General features: G+C 36.5%; 1 protein-coding gene across 3 annotated transcripts in view; it reads right to left on the minus strand.

Annotated features, from left to right (window-relative positions):
• The window catches only part of mtx2 (metaxin 2), a 70906-nt gene that overhangs the window by 11639 nt on the left and 39206 nt on the right, over positions 1–20061 (minus strand). For all 3 annotated transcript variants that reach the window (XM_033023875.1, XM_033023877.1, XM_033023876.1), the window contains exons 4-10: positions 19373–19445; positions 12526–12602; positions 11970–12062; positions 11729–11767; positions 10417–10542; positions 2679–2755; positions 1865–2058 (exon numbers count right to left, since the gene is read on the minus strand). In XM_033023875.1, the coding sequence (XP_032879766.1) occupies positions 1865–2058; positions 2679–2755; positions 10417–10542; positions 11729–11767; positions 11970–12062; positions 12526–12602; positions 19373–19445 (679 nt within the window). The remainder of the gene's footprint in view (positions 1–1864; positions 2059–2678; positions 2756–10416; positions 10543–11728; positions 11768–11969; positions 12063–12525; positions 12603–19372; positions 19446–20061) is intronic.

The raw sequence follows: 20061 nt of genomic DNA on the forward strand, positions 1-20061 counted from the left end.
TTAATGCTCACATTGAAAGATTTATGGAGACTTTTACCATCAGTCTAATATTTCTACCCAGCTATTTCCATACCTATCAATTCTTTAGTCATTCATTGTTCATGTTCATTTTCTGTACAAGTTTCTGACCTGTGACCTATTTATGTAAAATTGTTTTTTTCTAAATATTTTGTTATTGTTTCTTTATTATTAAGAAAGGATATCAAATTTGTTTTCTCATTGGCATGCTTTTATTGTGTATTCCAAAAGATCCCCTTAAATATTGGCCATTGCACCTCAATTGCACAATTCCTTAACTTAATTTGCAAGTTCTCTTTAGTGATTTGCTTTGTGATCTCACGATAAGCCTAGTCTTAGATGGATTCTTCTCTCCCTTAAATAGAATGTAAAATACATTTGTACTATGATCGCTGCTACCCAAGGCACTTTAACCATGGGGTTATTAACTGCTATACCACCTCACTACACATTAGCTGATCAGTATGGCCGGCTCTCTGTTAGATTCGACATGCTGCTGTAAGGAACTATCTAAAACAAATCTATGAACTCTCATCTAGGCTACCTTCGACCATCCGTTCTTTCCTGTCTATTTGTAACCTAAAACCACTGAACTTTTCTCAAGGACTCCCATTATTTATTTGTTTATACTTCACCCGACCGTTTGGTTACTGTTACCACTCCCACGTGACTTCTGGCTTTAGTTTCTAGCCTTCATGCAAACCACATTTGCATCACAAAATTCTGTTAAAACTCTTCTCCATCTCTGGTTATGTGGATTCCTAGAGGGTGGTTCAGCTGGGACTATCCTAGTTATTCAACTCCTACTTTGAAGGCAGGTATGGGATACTGAGTTGGATGATCAGCCATGATCATATTGAATGGCGGTGCAGGCGCGAAGGGCCGAATGGCCTACTCCTGCACCTATTTTCTATGTTTCTACTTTCCACAGTACTGGTGCCAGAGTCACACAAACCATACCCTGCCTCTGCAACTCACATTCATTTCTCCAATACTGGTCAAGAAGGCTTCAATAAAAAGTCTCAGCTTCGTACTTAATAGTTCAACCTCCAATATCATTTAGTCAAACTAAACAATATTGTGGTTTTTGAGTTCAAGGTCAACTACATTTGTAAGTTAATGGACACCAAAATTGCATTGAAAATATTTGTACTGTGCAGCTTTTCAAAAGCAATTAGGTTAAGCAGATTTTAATCCAGACCAACCATATCTAATGCAAGACCAATACCAAATGCAGCCATCAAATGAGCAGGACCTATGACTGCTGACTGGATTTGGACAAGTAAATGGCTCCCAAGAGATGATCCTCTGGCTAATTGCAGGAGAAAGACACCCTTTGAATGTAAAATAAAACAGGGACTAAACAATGTGTAACAACAACAATCTTCTTTGGATACAGTTGTTAAATTATAAAGGAAACTGATTGTAGTTGGGGCTGTAACTGCTAACACGATATCCCTATGTGCAATGCAAAATGCTTTTTCCCTTGTGCTTTTGGGAATGATCAGAAGTCACCATGTTTACATCCAACTTAAAAAGACAAAGATGGGAGGACCATTAGATTTTCTGCATTATTCTTTAATATATTCGATGTCAGTACAGCTCCAACATGTTGTATGTTACATTTATATTCATTTCAAAAACAAGAAAATGGCTCATCATACTGACAATAAGATCAGATATATGTTAGTACTTCACTTAAAATGTTATGGACTGTAATTGTACTAACCACACCAAATTTGGCCATCAGCTTGTTGCATATTCTCCAGTTGTTTTGCAACAATGCAATATTTTGTTTCCAATAATTTACTCATTTTTTTAAATAAAAATTACTTTGTGGACGAACCTCTTGAGCACCCAGATGCTGAACTCATAGCGCTTTCGCGATCTTGCTCTTCAAAGTAGTTCTGCTCAATTCTTCTACAAAACTTTATGAGGTTTTCGTAATTTTTCACCTTTTCACCAAGTGCATCATTGGTCAATTGAGTTGTAAGGATTGTGAACAAATGGCCAAACACCAGGGCATCCAGTTCTGTTGGCCTGCAGCACAAACAATACAAGGTTAGCCGGTCCATTTATTTTTTGAAGGCAACACGGACACGTGTATCAATACACTGTAACAAATAATAGAATAAGGTCATTACAGAAAATATTAGCATAACACTTTTGTTTCCCAAAATATTGCTGTAATTTCTTAACTAAATTAAGCCAATCTCAACAGGTTTCACCGACGCAGATCACCTCAAGTTTTATTACAGTAATTTATTATAAAGGTACTTGTTCTTATGAAAAAGTATCTTGTCATTAACAGATTAATTACATTTTTCCCAAATGTACACGTTACACAGACCAAAAGAGTACAGTTTAAAAAGTATGTAGGATAATGTCTTATGACCATCGACAGTTGTCCACCTCTGCAAAGTCTGCCTCCCCTGCTGCAGCCACTGTGCATAACAAAACCATCCTTAAAATAGAATGCTGCACTTCAAGAAGCAAACTACATTGCTTCAGGGCATTTAATCTGCAAAAGGCACTGATGCTCTGACACTTCTTTGTACTTATGGTTAAACAAATGGAAATAGAGAAGGCATGAAAATCAAGTGAATACGGCACTGGTCTATTATCTGTGCTGTGAATGTTATCTTAACAATGTAACTTACTGTTGGGTAAAGAAATAGGGCTGTGATCCCAGTCTTTGAGAGAGAGCCTGGCAGCATCGATCTACATCTTCATGTACCTAATAGTTACCCAGGGGGAGAAAAATATAAAATTACACAGATAATATGCAACCAAATGCTGCGATCAAATGTATATCCAAAATCTGATTGCTTTCTGATCGAATACATCAAAACCAAAAATAACAATATTCCGCTTATCTTATAAATACCCCAGCATTTACACCAGTAGGTGGTTTATTCTACACCAAATATGTTAAAATGCTACAGAATGTTAATGTGCATCTCAGATAATAGGGCGGCTAAACTAAACTAAATTATGGAACAAACAATCTGCTGGAGGAACTCAGCGGTTTAAGCTCAAACTGCCAAGTTCCTACAGTAGATTGTTGCTTCAGATTCCCACATCTGAATTCTCATGTCAAATCAAGTCGCATTTATTATCAGAAGCACAAGGATGGTGAGGTACAGGCGTGATGGAAATCTTGCTTGTAGCAGTGCCACAGACACGGGCCAGGACAACACACAAAAAAAATAAACTATACATAAATTACCCAAATTCTAAAATGCAGTGAAAAGAGAAATTTTGCAAAAAAACAAGACATTAATGCAGAATGTACATTATAAAACAAGTCCAAAGTTGTGCAGGAGGTGGTCCTTAGGTTTTACAGAATTGCACACTGAGATACACAATGGGATATACTCATACAGTTGAAACTCGGCAAAGCTACAAAATATTACATTCTAAAATTTGGTTAGTGCCCAAACTAACTCCAGTTTTTCAAGGAATGGTAGGAAGCACAGCATCTAGTGCAGGGGCCGTCAACCTAAGGCCCCCGGGCCGAATCTGGCCCGTAACCCAAAATCACCTGGCCCGCAGGCTTTTTTTTCCTCAATCATCCGGCCCGCAGACTTCCGTCATCTCTGGTACCTGGAATGTTTAAGAAAGAACTGCAGATGCTGGAAAAATCAAACGTAGAAAAAAATGCTGGAGTGAGTTTCTCCAGCATTTTTTTCTACCTCCGGTACCTGGAAGGTGATTTGGCATCCAGCACAAAGCCGCCGGCACGGCTGCGCACCTTCTGTGTCTGGGCTTCACTGTCGGGATCGGGGTTGTCAGTAGGCCGGGGATGAGTGAGTATGATATTTGAGCTCAGTGCTTCAGGTGGCGTCCTCAAAGGGGCGGGATCTATGTGAGCACGTGATTTGATGCCCGCCATCCGGGACGGGATGGGGGCAAGATCCATGTGTACACGTGATAGATGTGGCCCGCTATCCGCTCACAGACATATGTCCTGGCCCCTAGGCCGAAAAGGTTGCCAACCCCTGATCTAGTGCATACAATTTTCTGATGCAGAGTCTTCAGGGCTGAACAAGACTGCAATGGAACTTCAGGCAAAGATGATTTCCAGGTGACTCTCCGAAGAAATAATTGAAATACCTATTTCATATTTATAACTTTAGTGTTCTCATGTCTTTTGTAATCCCTAAACCAGTGCATATGATGTGTGAGTAGAAAGAGTACTCATAACCGTCTGAAGTTTTGTTTGAAGCTCTACATTGCCTTTGACTCTGTTGTTGTTGTGCTATGCAATATTGTTACTCCAGCGAGGATTTCTTCAGACATGGTACTGATTCCAAACACCAGCCCCCTTTCAGGCAATTACCCATATTTTGCTGGATTGTAAGTTCCTTTAAGAGACAACCGTGTTCTTGATGTCTTAACCTCTCAGGCTACTGAACATTAGGCAACACTAACGTCAACAACTATGAGCTTCTATGGACTGTGTCTTTAGTTGTACCACGGACTTTAGTTTATGCACTATTATGGTCACCTAGTAGTTGGTGTTAATTTATTATATTATTGATTATATATTATCTGTGTGTTATTGTGTACTTGTGTTAGCTGCTCCATTGACTTAACCCTTCATTGGAATTGGAAAAGTGAGAAAAGAAACACCATTTATGTTGCAGAGAGGTGGAAGGATGAAGAGAATAACGGGAATGTTATGATAAGGTGGAGACCAAAATTTCCTAAATGACACAATGGGTTTCGGTGTCATCTAGAAGGAGGAAATGAATGGCTTGTTAATCATAGCTCATCTGTCAGGAGGAGTGTAAAAAGAGGAAGATTAATGAGGCCAGTAGAGAGAGTATAAACATGTTGGAACTGAGAGATGCAGAATAAAGATTTCAAAAAATTCACAACCTTAAAGATGAAATTCCCTGATATTCAGCTCAACCCACATGAATGCTTTTGTAAATCTAACTACAGTACATCCACAGAACTATTGATATACCCACAACAAGTTTTAATAAATCTGTTAAAACACATCTTCTATTTCATAACATCACATTGACTTTACCAAATTATGTTATGCTCTAAGTGCTCTGTAATCACTACCTTAATAGCTAGACTATAACTTTATTTTTCCTATGACAGATGTTAGGCTAACTGGTCTATGGCTCCTTGTTTTCTTGAATAGCAATGCCACATTAGCCGCTATACATTCTACTGGAATCTTAGCAGATCTCGGGAGTTTCGAATGATCACAATTAGGTTATCTGTTTGCCTCATTTTTTTCTCCCCCAAGGAAATTACCCAAGCTCCTCAACTTTTTCTGCCAATTTGTCAGATGATTATTTTGGGTGCAATGTTAGTAAATAGATTTTGCTCGTTCTTTCCTTTTCACAAACTTGAAGAAGCCTACTTTGATTTTATATTTCTAGTTAGTTCAATGTTAAATTATCAATTGTTTTAGCATAAATGTTCTCAGTCCTTAAGTAAACTATATAAATCATTTCCTTTAATCTGAGGCCATCTTTTATTCTTCAGGGCCCAACGCTATACACCCAGTGTACTAAAGGAGATCGTCATCTTCCAAAGTTCTGTATATTATGGATAGATTCTGCAGATTAGAACATAGCAAACGTATCCCCATTTTGATAAAATGACAAACGATCTACAGACTAATTAGCATAACATCAGTCGTAGAGTAAATGGCAGTTTATTGGATGTGATTGTATCTGAAATATCAATGGAATTAGATAAAATCAACATGGATTTATAAAAGTGAAATAGTGTCCGACAAATTTACTGGACAATAGGCAATAGGTGCAGGAGTAGGCCATTCGACCCTTCGAGCCAGCACCGCCATTCACTGTGATCATGGCTGATCATCCACAACAGTACCCCAATCCTGCCTTCTCCCCATATCCCTTGATTCCACTATCATTAAGAGCTCTATCTTGAGGAGGAAACTGGTAGAATGGGGAACCAGTTGATCAGGTATATATTGATTTTCAATAGGCCCTTGATCCTCACATAAAGGATCCTCATATAGTTCCTCACATAAAATTTGTGTGCAAAATTAAAGCACATGGGATTTAGAGCAATAAACTGACATGACCTGCTAACTGGCTGGCAGACAGGAAACAGAGTAAGAATTAAAGGGTCTTTAATGGAAAGCTAGGCAGTGACTAATGGGTACCACAAGGGTGAGTCTTGGTCCACAGATATCTCTCAATGTATATCTATATATCTATATCTCAATTATTTAGATGAGGGAACTGAATGCATTATTTTAAAGTTTGCTGATGACACAAAACTGAATGAGAAAATGGATGGTGGATGCAAAATCTTTTTTGGCAATTAGATAAGTCGAGTTAATGGGTAAATGTATCATTTTGTAAAATGATAATACCAGAAGAAAGCAAACTATTTATCATGAATGGGTACATTCTTCTTCTTATGCGATCCCCCAGGATTGAGAGTAACTTGCTTGTTCCTGGCGGTTTTGCGGAAGTGTGGTGTCTAACGAGGCCAATGTTGGAACCACATACTCTTCCACAGATGGAGCAGGAATGGCTGATGAGGCAAGCGGCTGTGTAGTTTGTGAGGTTGTGTTCACCATCCACTACTTATGCACTGCTCCTCCGTTCTCCTACGCATGGTCCGAAGTTTGCAATACTATCCTTTATGTACCTTCGGAACTTTGAGTGGTCATGGACAGGACTTTTCCACTTCAGGTTAGGCAGAGGCTCACTTGCACCTCCTCCAACCTCATCTACTGTATTATACATCGGCGAGACCACACGCAGACTGGGTGATCGTTTCGGGAAACACCTTCGCTCAGCCCGCGTGAACAAACCTGATCTCCCGGTTGCTGGACACTTTAATTCTCCTTTCCATTCCTACACAGACCTTTCTGTCCTCGATCTCCTCCATTGTCAGAGTGAGGCTAAATGCAAATTGGAGGAACAGCATCTCATATTTTGCTTGAGCAGCTAACAGCCCAGTGGTATGAATATTGATTTCTCTCACTTCAGGTAGCCCCGACATTCTCACTCTCTCTATTCCTTCCGCACCCAAGTCGCACTAGCTTCTCATTTTCACCCGACAAACAGCTTACAATGGCCTGTTTCCTTCATCGTTGTTACTTTTTTTGCATATCTTTCATTCATTGTTCTTTATCTCTCCACATCACTGTCTATATCTCTCGTTTCACTTATCCCTAACCAGTCTGAAGAAGGGTCTCGACCCGGAATGTCAGCCATTCCTTCTCTCCAGAGATGCTGCCTGTCCCGCTGAGTTACTCCAGCTTTTTGTGTCTATAGTCAATGGGGATACTCTACTTCATGGAAGCTTTAGGCACATCGTAGAATCTTTTCCCGTGTTCTCCTGGTAATCTAGTTCCATTATAGGATATGGAACAGCAGTCTGGTGTCAGGCACACGAGTGATTCTATGTAGTCTGCCTCAGGATAACTTACACCTCAGTAACTAGGGCAGGAAGAGATCACTGATATTGGTTTGCCTATTCTTCCAGTAAATGGGAGTATTTTAGAGACAATGTTGGTGATATGTTCCCATCGACATAATCGACCCTTGAGATATTATCGAGAAAATATCTTGTTCTATGGATTTCCCAAAACATGATCAGCCAGGTAATCCTTCAAATAGTTTTTATCATACAGCTCAAAATCAAGAATAATCTGAATCCTAACTCAATATTGCCATTTTGATTGGATTCTCTTGACGTCTAACAAAAAAAAACATTGATTTCAATTGACAACGTTTTCATAGGTTTTTTTGCAAGAGTACTCGTAATTTCCAAAGTCATAGGAGCCCATTAATTTCCAAATAGAAGAATGGAATTCATTCTTCAGTTTCTTCACTAAAATTATCTTCCTGAATGAATCTGTTATTTAATTTTTTTTTAAAATATCAGCAGTACACAATGTTTTTGAGAGGAATCTGGACTGAAATCTAAATCACTTCTGAAAGAGAATCGCACGACCTATCAGAATTTTGACCATTTGCAATCAGATACTGATTTTAATCATGCACACAAGGATAAAATATGCCAGAGACATATACAAACAGCTGGAGTAACTCAGCGGGACAGGCAGCATCTCTGAAGAGAAGCAATGGGTGACGTTTCGGGTCAAGACTCTTCTTCAGACCAGACCAAAAAATGCCAGTGCGTGTTCAGGATTTCCAAAGCAAGTCACCACACTCATTAGACAGTGAGTTCATTCTTGAATGAGATTCATTTGCTTTTGGCTTCCGTAATATGTTTCACAACATTGCCATGAATTCTGCTCTTCTATGAACACTATCTCCACCTATCCAATCTGTACATGAATAATTTACTATCAAGAATATTCTACTGCTCAAGTAAAATTGGTAACGACATGACAGTATATCTTAAAGCAGTACTGAGGTAGAAACATAGTTGCAATAAAGGAAATACAACAAATAGACGGGGGGGGGTGGGGGGGAGAACAAAGATAAAAGTGCAATTAATTCTACTGATGTTTACAGACGGACAAGAATTGCCTAGGACATTGGAAATGTTCACCACTCTTGATTCGAACTGTACCATTGTATATTTGTGTTCAACTAACAGGAGAGACGGATCATAGTTTAATGCTATGCCTGTAAACTGGTTCCACTGACAGCAGAACTCTCCTTCAGTAATGCTAAGATGTGTTTATTTATGTACTCAGGTCTGTGTTGGAATCAGAATCCACAGCTTTCTGATTCAGCAGAATTAATCAAAGACTCAAAAAGTCTTAAGAGCAGTTTTAAGTAGATTAAGTTGCTCGCTTCCTTTTTCAGCTTACATTTAAATAGTTTAGGGTAGACAAAAATGCTGGAGAAACTCAGTGGGTGAGGCAGCATCTATGCAGAGAAGGAATAGGCGACGTTTCGGGTCGAGACCCTTCTTCAGAAATAGTTTAGACTTATTTATCCATGTATTATTTATTACTTTACATATTTTAACACATGTACCTCTGCGTGGTTTTGAAGGAAAGCTCATGTATTGTCTTTCCACTGGCTGCTTAGCATGCAGCAAAAGCTTTTCACTGTATCTTGGTACACGTGACAATAAACTAAACTAAATCGAAGAACCCAAATGTCTCCAAGTTTTTCCTAAACACTGTTTTCTGGCAGATAGAATTTCCATTCATGGTTTTAATTTCAGAATTTTAATGTTCTTTCCGTACCTGGTGAGCAAAACTAAACACAGTACTTTGGACACACTGTATACTTTCAATATGACATTCCCTAGTTTGTGGCTATCGCCATTGTTGTGGTCTTCCCCAGCTTCTGTCTAGACTGAAAATTGTATTCAGAAATATAATTCAAAATGAATAATTTACAGATGACATTTAATAGAGGGACAGTTACAGTTAAGGTTGATGAGGCAAAGTAATTAGCAAATGAGCCAGTGAAAGTGTAATTGGTCAGATAAAACCAATTTTAGATAACATTTTGCATAGTTGAGAACAAGGTATAACTTATTTTTAAAGAAAAAAGGCATACATGCTCCATAAATAGTTATGAATTGGATAAGGTTAGAAATGGAAGATGAAGGGAATAGCTGCATGTCCTGCATTATTGAGTAAAAATTAACGAACTAAATAAATGCCGAAGTATATTTTGAAGTCAATAGATCACAAGTTAAAGGATTGCATGTTGAAATCATATAGTGATGACTAATATTGTGTGGATCATATTACAGACTTAAGCAATAAATTGTCAGAAGTGTGGAAGGCAATAAACAGTTTCACAGTAGATTAGCTGCCAGGGCCACAGGCTATAGTGTTTAATCAAAGTCCAGGACCAGTTTATAACTATATATTTTATTCAGTCAAAAATAAAGGATAAAATTGTAATAGCAAATATGCTCAGATACTATTTTGTTGATCAAAATTATGTCTTGTTCTATTTTTAATTGAGTTGTGCATTTGCAAAAATATATGAACTTCACTCGTGTACTTTTAGGTTGTAAACAATTTACACTATTTACTTTAGTATTTTTTATCTTCTATATTGACTGGTGATAAAAAATACAAGTACAGTATTGAAATTGTATAGGAAATTTTCTATATCTTCCATTTGTACAGAAATCTTCACTATACATAATAATTAAAAACTAAACTCCAGGCCAAGGAAGAGGTACTCAGGAAGATAACTGAACACCAGGTCAAATAGGTTGGTGTTAAGACAGTTAAGCAAAAACAATTTATGGGTAGCAAATGTAGAATATGAGTGCTAGCTATATTTACTTCAACATTAAATAAAAATGCACATATCACATATTTTTCATCTGCTTTGAAAATCTTATTTTAAAATCACATGCAATTCAAACATATTACTATTTTATTAGAAAACAAGTTATGGATGTAAGAATGGAGAAATTTACATGACTAACCTGTTTAATAGTTTTTCCAGCCCATCCTATTGCTTTCATCTTGCGTCTTATTTCCCATTGCTTTTGATAGGCCAAAATATGATTTAGAGGCCATGGATATGGTGAACCGTATCTAGAACGAGTTATCTTAAAAGATCAAAAGGTTCCGATTATTATTAGTTTTTAAAAAGTTTTAAATATTAACGAATTATCATAAAGCTCCAAGTAATCTTTTAATTGGAATGGTACACCATTTAAGAAACATAAGAATTAACAACTATTCGGATTATCGTAAATATTATATGATCTTACATACGAGGGCAAAGATTTAATAGAAACCCGAGGGGTAACTTTTTCAGAGGGTGGTTGGTTTATAGTAGTTGAGGCAAGTACTATAATAATATTTTAACAGGTATATGGATAAGAATTGTTTAGAGGGATTTGGGCCAAACATATGTAGATGAGAACAGCATAGATGGGGATCTCGGTCGGTGTGGACACGTTGGGCCAAGGGCCTGTTTCTGTACTATAAGTCTGTAAATGGCACACTTAATCAATCTGATCAGTCTTGTTCTAGTGACTCTGCAAAATTATATCATGGTGTTTACTTAGTTAGTATTTATCAACAGTATGAGTATTATATAACTACTTATTTACAAGCCTTAAAGCCTATGATTGATATTAATAAAACATACTTTATTCAGAAACATGATATGGATCACATCATTGAATTTCGTTTCTAATTTAAATAAGTGTAAATATTGTGAGATTTTCTAGTCCCAGTTAAAATTAATGATATGCTGCAACTTTACTCTCTTGATTTTGACAAAATGTATACAATATTCAGAATGCTGAATAAATTATCCAATACTTAAATACAGTGAATAAATCACCCCATATTTCAATATAGTGAATAAATTATATCCCACATTTAAATACACATGACTCCCACATCACCATGGTGGGGTGGGGGGGGGGAATGCGTCCGGAAATGAAGATTGAAAAAAGTGTGTTTATTTACTTCTTCTTTTGAATTTTGTAAAAATCAATTTTATTCTGTATCCCAAACTTTATGTGCAAATTTCCATTAACCTAACTGGCACAAGGATCCCTTATATTTGTGACAATACAATACAATACAATACAATACAATACAATTTATTGTCATTTGAGCCTCAGTGAGGCTCAAACGAAATTCTGAGGCACCTTTTAAAATGCAAAGAGTCTGTACTGATGGCTATAGGGTGAACTAACCCATCAATATTGGTGATTTGCAAATTAAAGGCTTTTCTCATTCCATTTTAACCATTACAAGTGCTGAGGGATGTCTCACCTTTGCTGAAGTGCTGTCATCGCACCACTGTATGTAAAGCTACAGGATAAAACATAATGCTAAAGTCAAAAAATATTAATCGCACGAAAGACTGCAAATTGACACATAAATATATATATAAATGACAACTTCAGATGCAATCATTAATCACAAAAACAAGGAAGACCAACTGGACTGTTTGTCATTGCATTACAATTTTAAGCAAAGCAAAGCAATATAATAATCCTTTGATCTGACATACCTCTGCTGTCAACAGCATATTATTTACCAGTTCTGTGTAGGCTTTCATCTCAGCCTTCTTTATTTCATCCAGTCCATCAGTAAGTGAATGACCCTATAGAGACATGGTATGCAGATGTAAGTGCTTATAGGTTAATTCACAGTGCAATTTATTGAGGCTCACAGTGCAAAATTGTAATAATTGATTACCTTTTAAATACTCTTATTCCTAACTTTACACAACTTGAGAAAGAACTCAAAACAGTTCTAATAACTGTAGATCATACAATATGCTCTAAAACACTTATGGTTCACAAGACTATCCTTTCAATACAAGCATTATTTTTAAATTAAATTGTATGCAGATGGAGAATTAAAATGGCAAAGTTACCAATTAATTTGAAAATCATAATAGTTCAATATATATACACATAGAATCGTGAAGAAATACAAATATGAAATATTTAATTTAATATCTCAAAAACATTTAAGCATTCTATCCATTCACAGCTCCACAGATTTCTGAAATGCATGCTGTTGCAGTCAAAAAGGAAACTAACAGGTTCAATTTGTCTTACCTTGGCTTTAGCAAATTGCACAATAGGGCCAAGTTCTGATACAACATGATTACCCACATGTATGAACGGTGCTTTTCCTTGTATAAAACAAGATGACATACATTATTGCAATAATATTTCAATGTAAATGCAAATTTTCAGGAATAACCATCATAAAATTATTTGAAAAGACAAAAGAATCAAAGATTAGAGTAATCTAATAGACACAACTTGCATGACAGTTTCTCAAAACCACTTATGGAAAGTATTCATTTCTTCTTTTTAAACTTTATGAAATGTATTTGAATTTATCTGCCACCATATCCAGCCTTGTTCACTAATAAAAAATGATAATAAGTGTGTATAATTCTGCTGGTGACGGAGCTAACACAAGCCCAAGTAGGAGGTTACAGATCAGTTAGAATGGCATCAATTTTCTTCCCATCTATCATGGCTCACCAAGTACCACAGAGATTTTTTAATATAGGTTTAATATCACATTCAAATTAAAATATTATTATGAGTCATCCGTTTACCCTATTTAAACTAAACATGAGCCGTATTAAGTGATTAGCAAAGGAATAATAAATTTCGCATCAGTGGTCCATGTGCTATAAAGGACTTGAAGTTGTTAAAAAATATGCTGAGAAAGCATTACTGGATATTTCCTACTTACTGAATTCAAAGCTGACAACTAGCCTCACACCAGTTAAAAGAACTGATTATACAAAACAGCATACAACTGTTAATGAAACAAAACATGTTATGAAGGTCATTGGTACCAGGGTGAGTTACATCAAAATAAATTCTGGTTTCATTTAACAGAACTTCAAGCTTTTTCTTTTGAGATATGATTTGTACAAAATCAGGAAGTGTTAAGAGCATCAATTTTGTACGAAGCCACTCCCTATACATGTTATATACAAAAACAAAGTTGTGATTACTGCTGTAGGCTTCCATGGTTCTGATATTTATGCCACAGTAACCTAGCGATCTACCCTCCGAATTACTAATTGCTATGGGAGGCATGCAAAATTTCAATATTGTCTTGGATAATGAAAAGGCATAGAAATACTAATTTCTACCAAAGTTATATAGAACCGAGCTTTGAATTATAAATATCAGGGGAAAATATTTGTTGGCTTGTGCAAGTCACAGCCATTCGGGTCAGGTCCTACAAAATCAACAGTTAGTGATACCTTTTGAATCCAAGATACTTGCATTTCATTGTGCAGAGCAAATAATCATCAGGAAAAGGAAGAATTTAGTTGATTCTGAAGAGTCAAGCATATTTCAAGTACTCAAGGGCAAGGTGAAAACATTCCCAAGAGCGAGTTATGATTCCTTTGTGAAGGGGATTGCCAATAATCAAATGATCATCAAAAATGGGTGTTGGTGTTTAATAACAACTTTGCTATGGTCTTTTACCAAGAACATCAGAAGGGAAGCCAAATCTATATATTCAGAATGTGATGAGAAATATGATAATGACTAAAACAATTAATTTTAGATAAATTAATTGGAATAAAGGAATACAATGCAGCAGCAGCTAATGGAATATATTTTCAGATCCAGAGGAATGTGAGGAAGTGATTGCTAAGGCCATTAAAATTGATGGACCATATTCCAAAGCCTTGTGCATCTCATAATGGAAGTGACTTGCATGACATGCACCTTTCAATAGTGCACAAGAAAAGTAAAATGATCGAGCAACATACACTGTTCATTTTGTTTCATGTATTCCTTGGTGTTTTTGCGATCTGCCACTGCCTTCGCCGAAAAATTAAATAGTAATTATTGGAGCTCCATTAAAGTCAATCAATGATGATTACAATTTTGTTGCTTTTTTTGTTCAAGATTTCAGCATCTACAGTCTCATGTGTCTACATTTTATTGCGATTAAGTCAGTTTTCAACACCTTTACTACTTGGACTTTAACAGATAACATAAGTTCCTTGGCAGTGGCATGATATATTATGCCAAGATCATATTTAAACTGCCAGATGTTAAAAATAGATTGCTGCTGTGAAGATTAAACTAGGATCGTCGAGTATCTTCTTCCTGTACTTGGGATTATCAATTTAAATATTGCTTGATTCTGGGGCTGGAGCCCATTATTTTTTATGAAATTGCAGAATTCAAGTGACCATTTCTGTGCTTTATATAATCGGAACAATTTGAAAACAATCACTGCTTTACTAAAAACTAATTTGATTAACAATTCCTATTTCACCAATGCAGTTATGAAAAAAATGCTGTACCCATGCATACCTCTAAAACATTGGAGAGCTATCTATGAACCATAATATATATTATATAGAACCCTCAGACCAAATAAAAAGACACCATTTGGTCCTATCGTTTATTATGCACGTTAGTAGAACCATAGTTCCTTAGAATTCAATGTCATGGATCTTAAAAAAAAGAGTTTTGTTTTCTCTTTCTCACCTTTCTCCCTTAATGTCATATTTCTGAATTTACATTAAATGAGTCTCCAGGCAACTGTTCACGAGATGAAGAACAGAAGTAATTTCTTTACTGCTAAGAGCAAATCCAGCCAGCATTTATCATGAAAGTGACTTTTTCAAAAAACGAAATAAATAAGGAAACTTGAGATGGTGGCTTCGGCTTGTTTTGCTTCGATAGTTGGCAATCATTATCATCCAACATTTATCCTGAGCTTTAAAAAATCTAATTTTAATACAGGAGCAAAATTACAAATAAATCTTTCCAATTGCCAAATGCACAACGAAGCAACGGGAACAATTATAACATTTATAGAATAGCTTGATAATTTACGCAAGCACACAGAAATTTTTTGAGCATTCTGGAGCCCTCTCATAATATTTGTGTGCACCTTCTTAGGACCTCACACTTGCATGAAAGTCTGAGTATTCTCATAATAAAGCTGTCAAAACATTCTGGGTGACTCAGAGTACAGCACTGGAGGTAATGAAAATGCGTATTTTCATTAGCAGATGCCGATAGACAAAAGCTCCTCAGAAGTATTTCCTGTCAGCATGAAACACCGATGGTTGGCATATGCCCAGTTTGGCACTGCAACATTCTCTTTCAGCAGCATTGTCACTTAGCAGTAGTTGGACATTGCTGAATTATTTTGGCACTCCATAACCCAGCCCTTCCAAATTAAAATTCATATTAACCTTCACCCCATTTATTGCCTCATCTCTTACTATCTCCAAAACCTATTTCAGCAGTTCAGCAAATCCAGAAGCTCACCTTCCGCTAAATTTAACCTCATGTACCACCTCCTTTCCCTCCATTTGTCTATGATAATTGTGCCCTGACTTATTTATGCCCCCAGATCAATAGACCTTCTAAACCCATGTCTCCCTACCACGCTATTTTTAAAACTCAACCCTGATCAAACATTTGACTTCCCTCCCATATCGCTGATACATTGTATCTTTGTCCAGCCCCCTCCCCTGACATCAGTCTGAAGAAGGGTCTCGACCCGAAACGTTGCCCATTCCTTCTCTCCATAGATGCTGCCTCACCCGCTGAGTTACTCCAGCATTTTGTGTCTACCTTTAAAGAAAAAGAATGCAGGGTCCTTGTATTTAATTAGAGACAAAGAATACAAAAACAAAGACATTTGGGTAAACGTTTATAAATTAAGTCTAATGTTGAGTATCGTGTCCAATTCCGGGTACCACAATTTAAGGCAGGGTGTCAAAGCCTCAAGAGATTGGAAAATTTACTAGAATGGAAGAAGGATGGGGATTTTTAGTAATGTGAAGAGATGAAAACACTTTCATTGTTACGCTGGAGCAGAGAAGATTGTGGAGCATAACAGTTGCCCAAAAGTATGAAGGGAATTTTGATGTTTAGATAGGGAGAACAGTTTCCATTGGCACAAAGCTTTGAATTTTAAATATTTAGCAAATTATTAATTCAGGCTGGGAAAAGGATGTGGAATATAAACAGTCAAAAAAGTGGTAGAAACTTAATGAAAAGCATCTCCCGGTGGGGAACTAGTTGTACCCTCAAGACAGGAAAAATGCAGGCTCTGTGAAAGAGCAAGGAAATGAACCAATTGGATATCTTTTTCACAGGGCTGATATAAGCACAAACAGTTACAATGCTTCCTCCCATGCAGTATGCATCTTCAACGTCGTGGGTGTTCCCTCTGTATGCCACTCCGCACTCTAGAGAACGATAAGAGAGGGGAAGAGGACCAAGCATATTGATATTCCATAAGATGCAGTAACTGTAGCCTCCAACGAAAACAGCAAATACTGGAAATACTCAGCAGGTTAGGAGGTATCTGTGGAAAGTGTTAATGTTTCAGGCCATTTGCCAGAACTTCAATCTAAAACATTAACCTATTAATCCACAGATGCTGCTTTTACCACAGATTTTATGTGCAATGTCCAATATCAACAATTATTTTTGGTTTTATTTTCATCTCCATCTATCATTTAACAATCAGCTATTGGAGCTAACTGAAATAGTCTAGATATAGTTTGTTGAAAGTTTATTTTCATTGCAATGATATAGAAGTACTGTATTAAATTTCCATTTTGATAACATGTTTGTTATCAAATTTACAGAGAATCATTGTATGAATGGATTAGCCAAGTTCTTTTGAAATAATCATTACATGAGGCTATGATCCGATGAATTACGGAATCATATAACGCCCTCATCACACCTACTATTTTCCCATCTTATAACATATATTCATGTTAATTGGTTTTATCTGAAGTGCTGATGTCAGTAAACATGTTAACTTATACTATCTTTAAAATAATTGTGGGTTAAAATACAACAGTGATCCAAATGCAATATATTCTCAACAATTCAGTTTAGAGATACAATGCGGAAACAGGCCCTTTGGCTCACCAAGTCCATGTCTACCAGCGATCCCATGTCGACTAGCACTATCTTACGCACTAGGGAGAATTTACAATTTTTACCAAAGCCAAATTAACCTACAAACCTGTACATCTTTGGAGGAGGAAACCGGAGGATGCGGGAAAAACCTACAAACTCCATGCAGATAGTACTCATAGTCGGGATTAAACTAGGGTCTCTGGCACTGTGCGGCAGCAACACTACCGCTGCGCCACTGTGCCGCCCCCGAGCATTCCCTGTGAGGAATGGAGGGAGGGAAGGCCTCGGCAGGAATATGCCGGTTACCTGGGAATTGCTAAAAATATTACTGTACATCAAACTCTAATGGTCTATGCATGTCTTAAAATAAATTAACAAATTATATTTTATCATTCTCCAAGTCCAGGAAGAACTCAAGCTTAACACTTTGTAATTTTATGTCATAAATCATCAAGGAACCAACGTTGAATTCTTTCATGAGTACGTCATGATTTTCACATTTTTCCACCTCCATTTTATGTCTCAATGTTAGAACAATACTTTTTTGCTTTGCACCTTAGTTGGGATTATTTTTTATCGAACACAGTGAATAGATGGAAGAAATATAGTACTGTTTAGGGAACACAGTTGGAACCAACTACTGCTTGTAAACACACAAGGGTCTAAGGTCCGGGCTGCTTTACTGTATGTGACAGCGAGAGACATGTATGGACAAAATCACGTCAGAACCTAGCATTCCAAATTCAAATTTATGTTTTTGAAAAAATATTAAGAAATTGCGTAACATTCTTTGAAATGTTTGCTGTTTGTAAGAGCATTCTGGATTCATATAAATGAAGTTGTGCTGTAGATTTGTGAAGTATTTAAATATTTAATACGACAGGACATAGTCCCTCAGTAATTTTCAAAGAATAACATAATATTGTCAGTTACTCTTTGGAGTCCTTTCCAAAATGCAGTATTTCCCTGTGTAAGGAGGCAAGCAGCTGATTTACTTTCAGATTCCTTTGATTTCTAATCAGTAACCAACAGCTAGGAGACACAAGCATGGTTAGAATGATTTCATCCTCCAATTTTCTCTTCCTTTTTACAACAATGACCATTGAAGGATATGTGCATGCTGGTATTTTTTTCCTTTGACAACTGTGAGAGTAAGTATTCAGTTAAATCCTATTTAATAGAACTGGATATTATTAAAATTACAAATAAGCCTTTGCACAAATGCATGCAAATTATTTTGTGTTGCATACCTTGGAAATAAAAAGATAAGGAAAAGTGTGTCACCTAAATGCATGGAACCTGCTGTTAAGGCCAGTTCATATACAGTTCACACTAACAGCAGGCTCCGTCATGCTTCTTTTGAATAGATTCATTCTTCATTGCCTTCGCAGGCAGCCTTAGGGTAATAGATGAGGTGAAATGTATGAACAAAAGCCTCATCTGCATCCATACGATAAGTGTTTCACAAAAGAATTGCAGGTCTCTTTGAACATAGTGATCTCTGAGCTTTTATTCATATCTGTTCAAGCACAAAGGAAACCTCAATAAAGGCCAAGAGCATCACATAGACAAGATCCAAATGTCAGTCTTAGGAATTTTGGATGAATCAACCACACAATCTGCTCTCTCCTTATTTAGAACAGTAAAGATAACCATCAGCAGTGAATGCTAATAATATAAATGTGGGAGGTATCCATACTTATAGCCATTTATTTGAACAAATTGTTAGCAGTAAAATAATCCACTGCACTACATTACAACATGTATAAGCCATATCAGCACAGAATGACCCCAGTTTACATACAGACCAAAATGAAAATTCTCAATCAGCTGTGACCTTTAAAGTCACTTATTCCTCAAATAAGCAAGGCTGAAAATGAAGACGAGGTTACATGGGGGAAAAAAAGCCCATGGCCAGAACAGTGCTTTTTACAGGCTACTGGATTAGATATGTTGCCATGGCATCTCACAAAACAACCCCTCCAGGAATTTAAGTCAGCTCTAGACTTACCAGATGGGGACATATACTCTGCGTTTGCCCTACAAATCACCTGGACTGGCAGATTGCACATCCGCAGAAATGCCTGGAATACATTTTTTAAAAGAGAGATTTTAATTAATTCATGATCAGACTACAATACAAAGAAAAATAATCAACTTACCTTTAGCTAGCAGAGGTGAGATTTTAACAATTGGAAAAGCTCCAGTTATCAAGATATTTGTCCACTGCATACCACATGGATATCAATAACTAAAAACGTACTTCATTTATGGTTATCGAGGTAAATGTGTGCAAGCATTTTATGATTTTAATGGATCAAATATAGAAATAATAAATTATGCCACTAATTAAAATGAGCAGATTAATTAAAATAACAATGATAAAATCCTTTGACAGTTTTGGAAAAAAACTGTTTTGCATTGTGTTATTTTTACAATTATAGTACAACAAAAATACAACAACATATTTCATAAATGTATCGATGCCAGATTTTACTTAAAATATTGCCTTGTGTTTAATTACTTTCATAATCAGAGGTGGTGCCAAAATATATGTTTTATTAAAGCTTCACAGAATTCCACGTAATTGCTGGGGCTCTAAAGAGTGGATCATTAATTCTTCCTACTGCAATTCCAAATTATTTCAGGCCTGAAAAAGGAAAGTCTGACTGGAAAGTAACAAAATTTATAGGTTTGACA

Source organism: Amblyraja radiata, chromosome 7 (genome assembly GCF_010909765.2).
Source record: "Amblyraja radiata isolate CabotCenter1 chromosome 7, sAmbRad1.1.pri, whole genome shotgun sequence".
NCBI classification, from domain to species: domain Eukaryota; kingdom Metazoa; phylum Chordata; class Chondrichthyes; order Rajiformes; family Rajidae; genus Amblyraja; species Amblyraja radiata.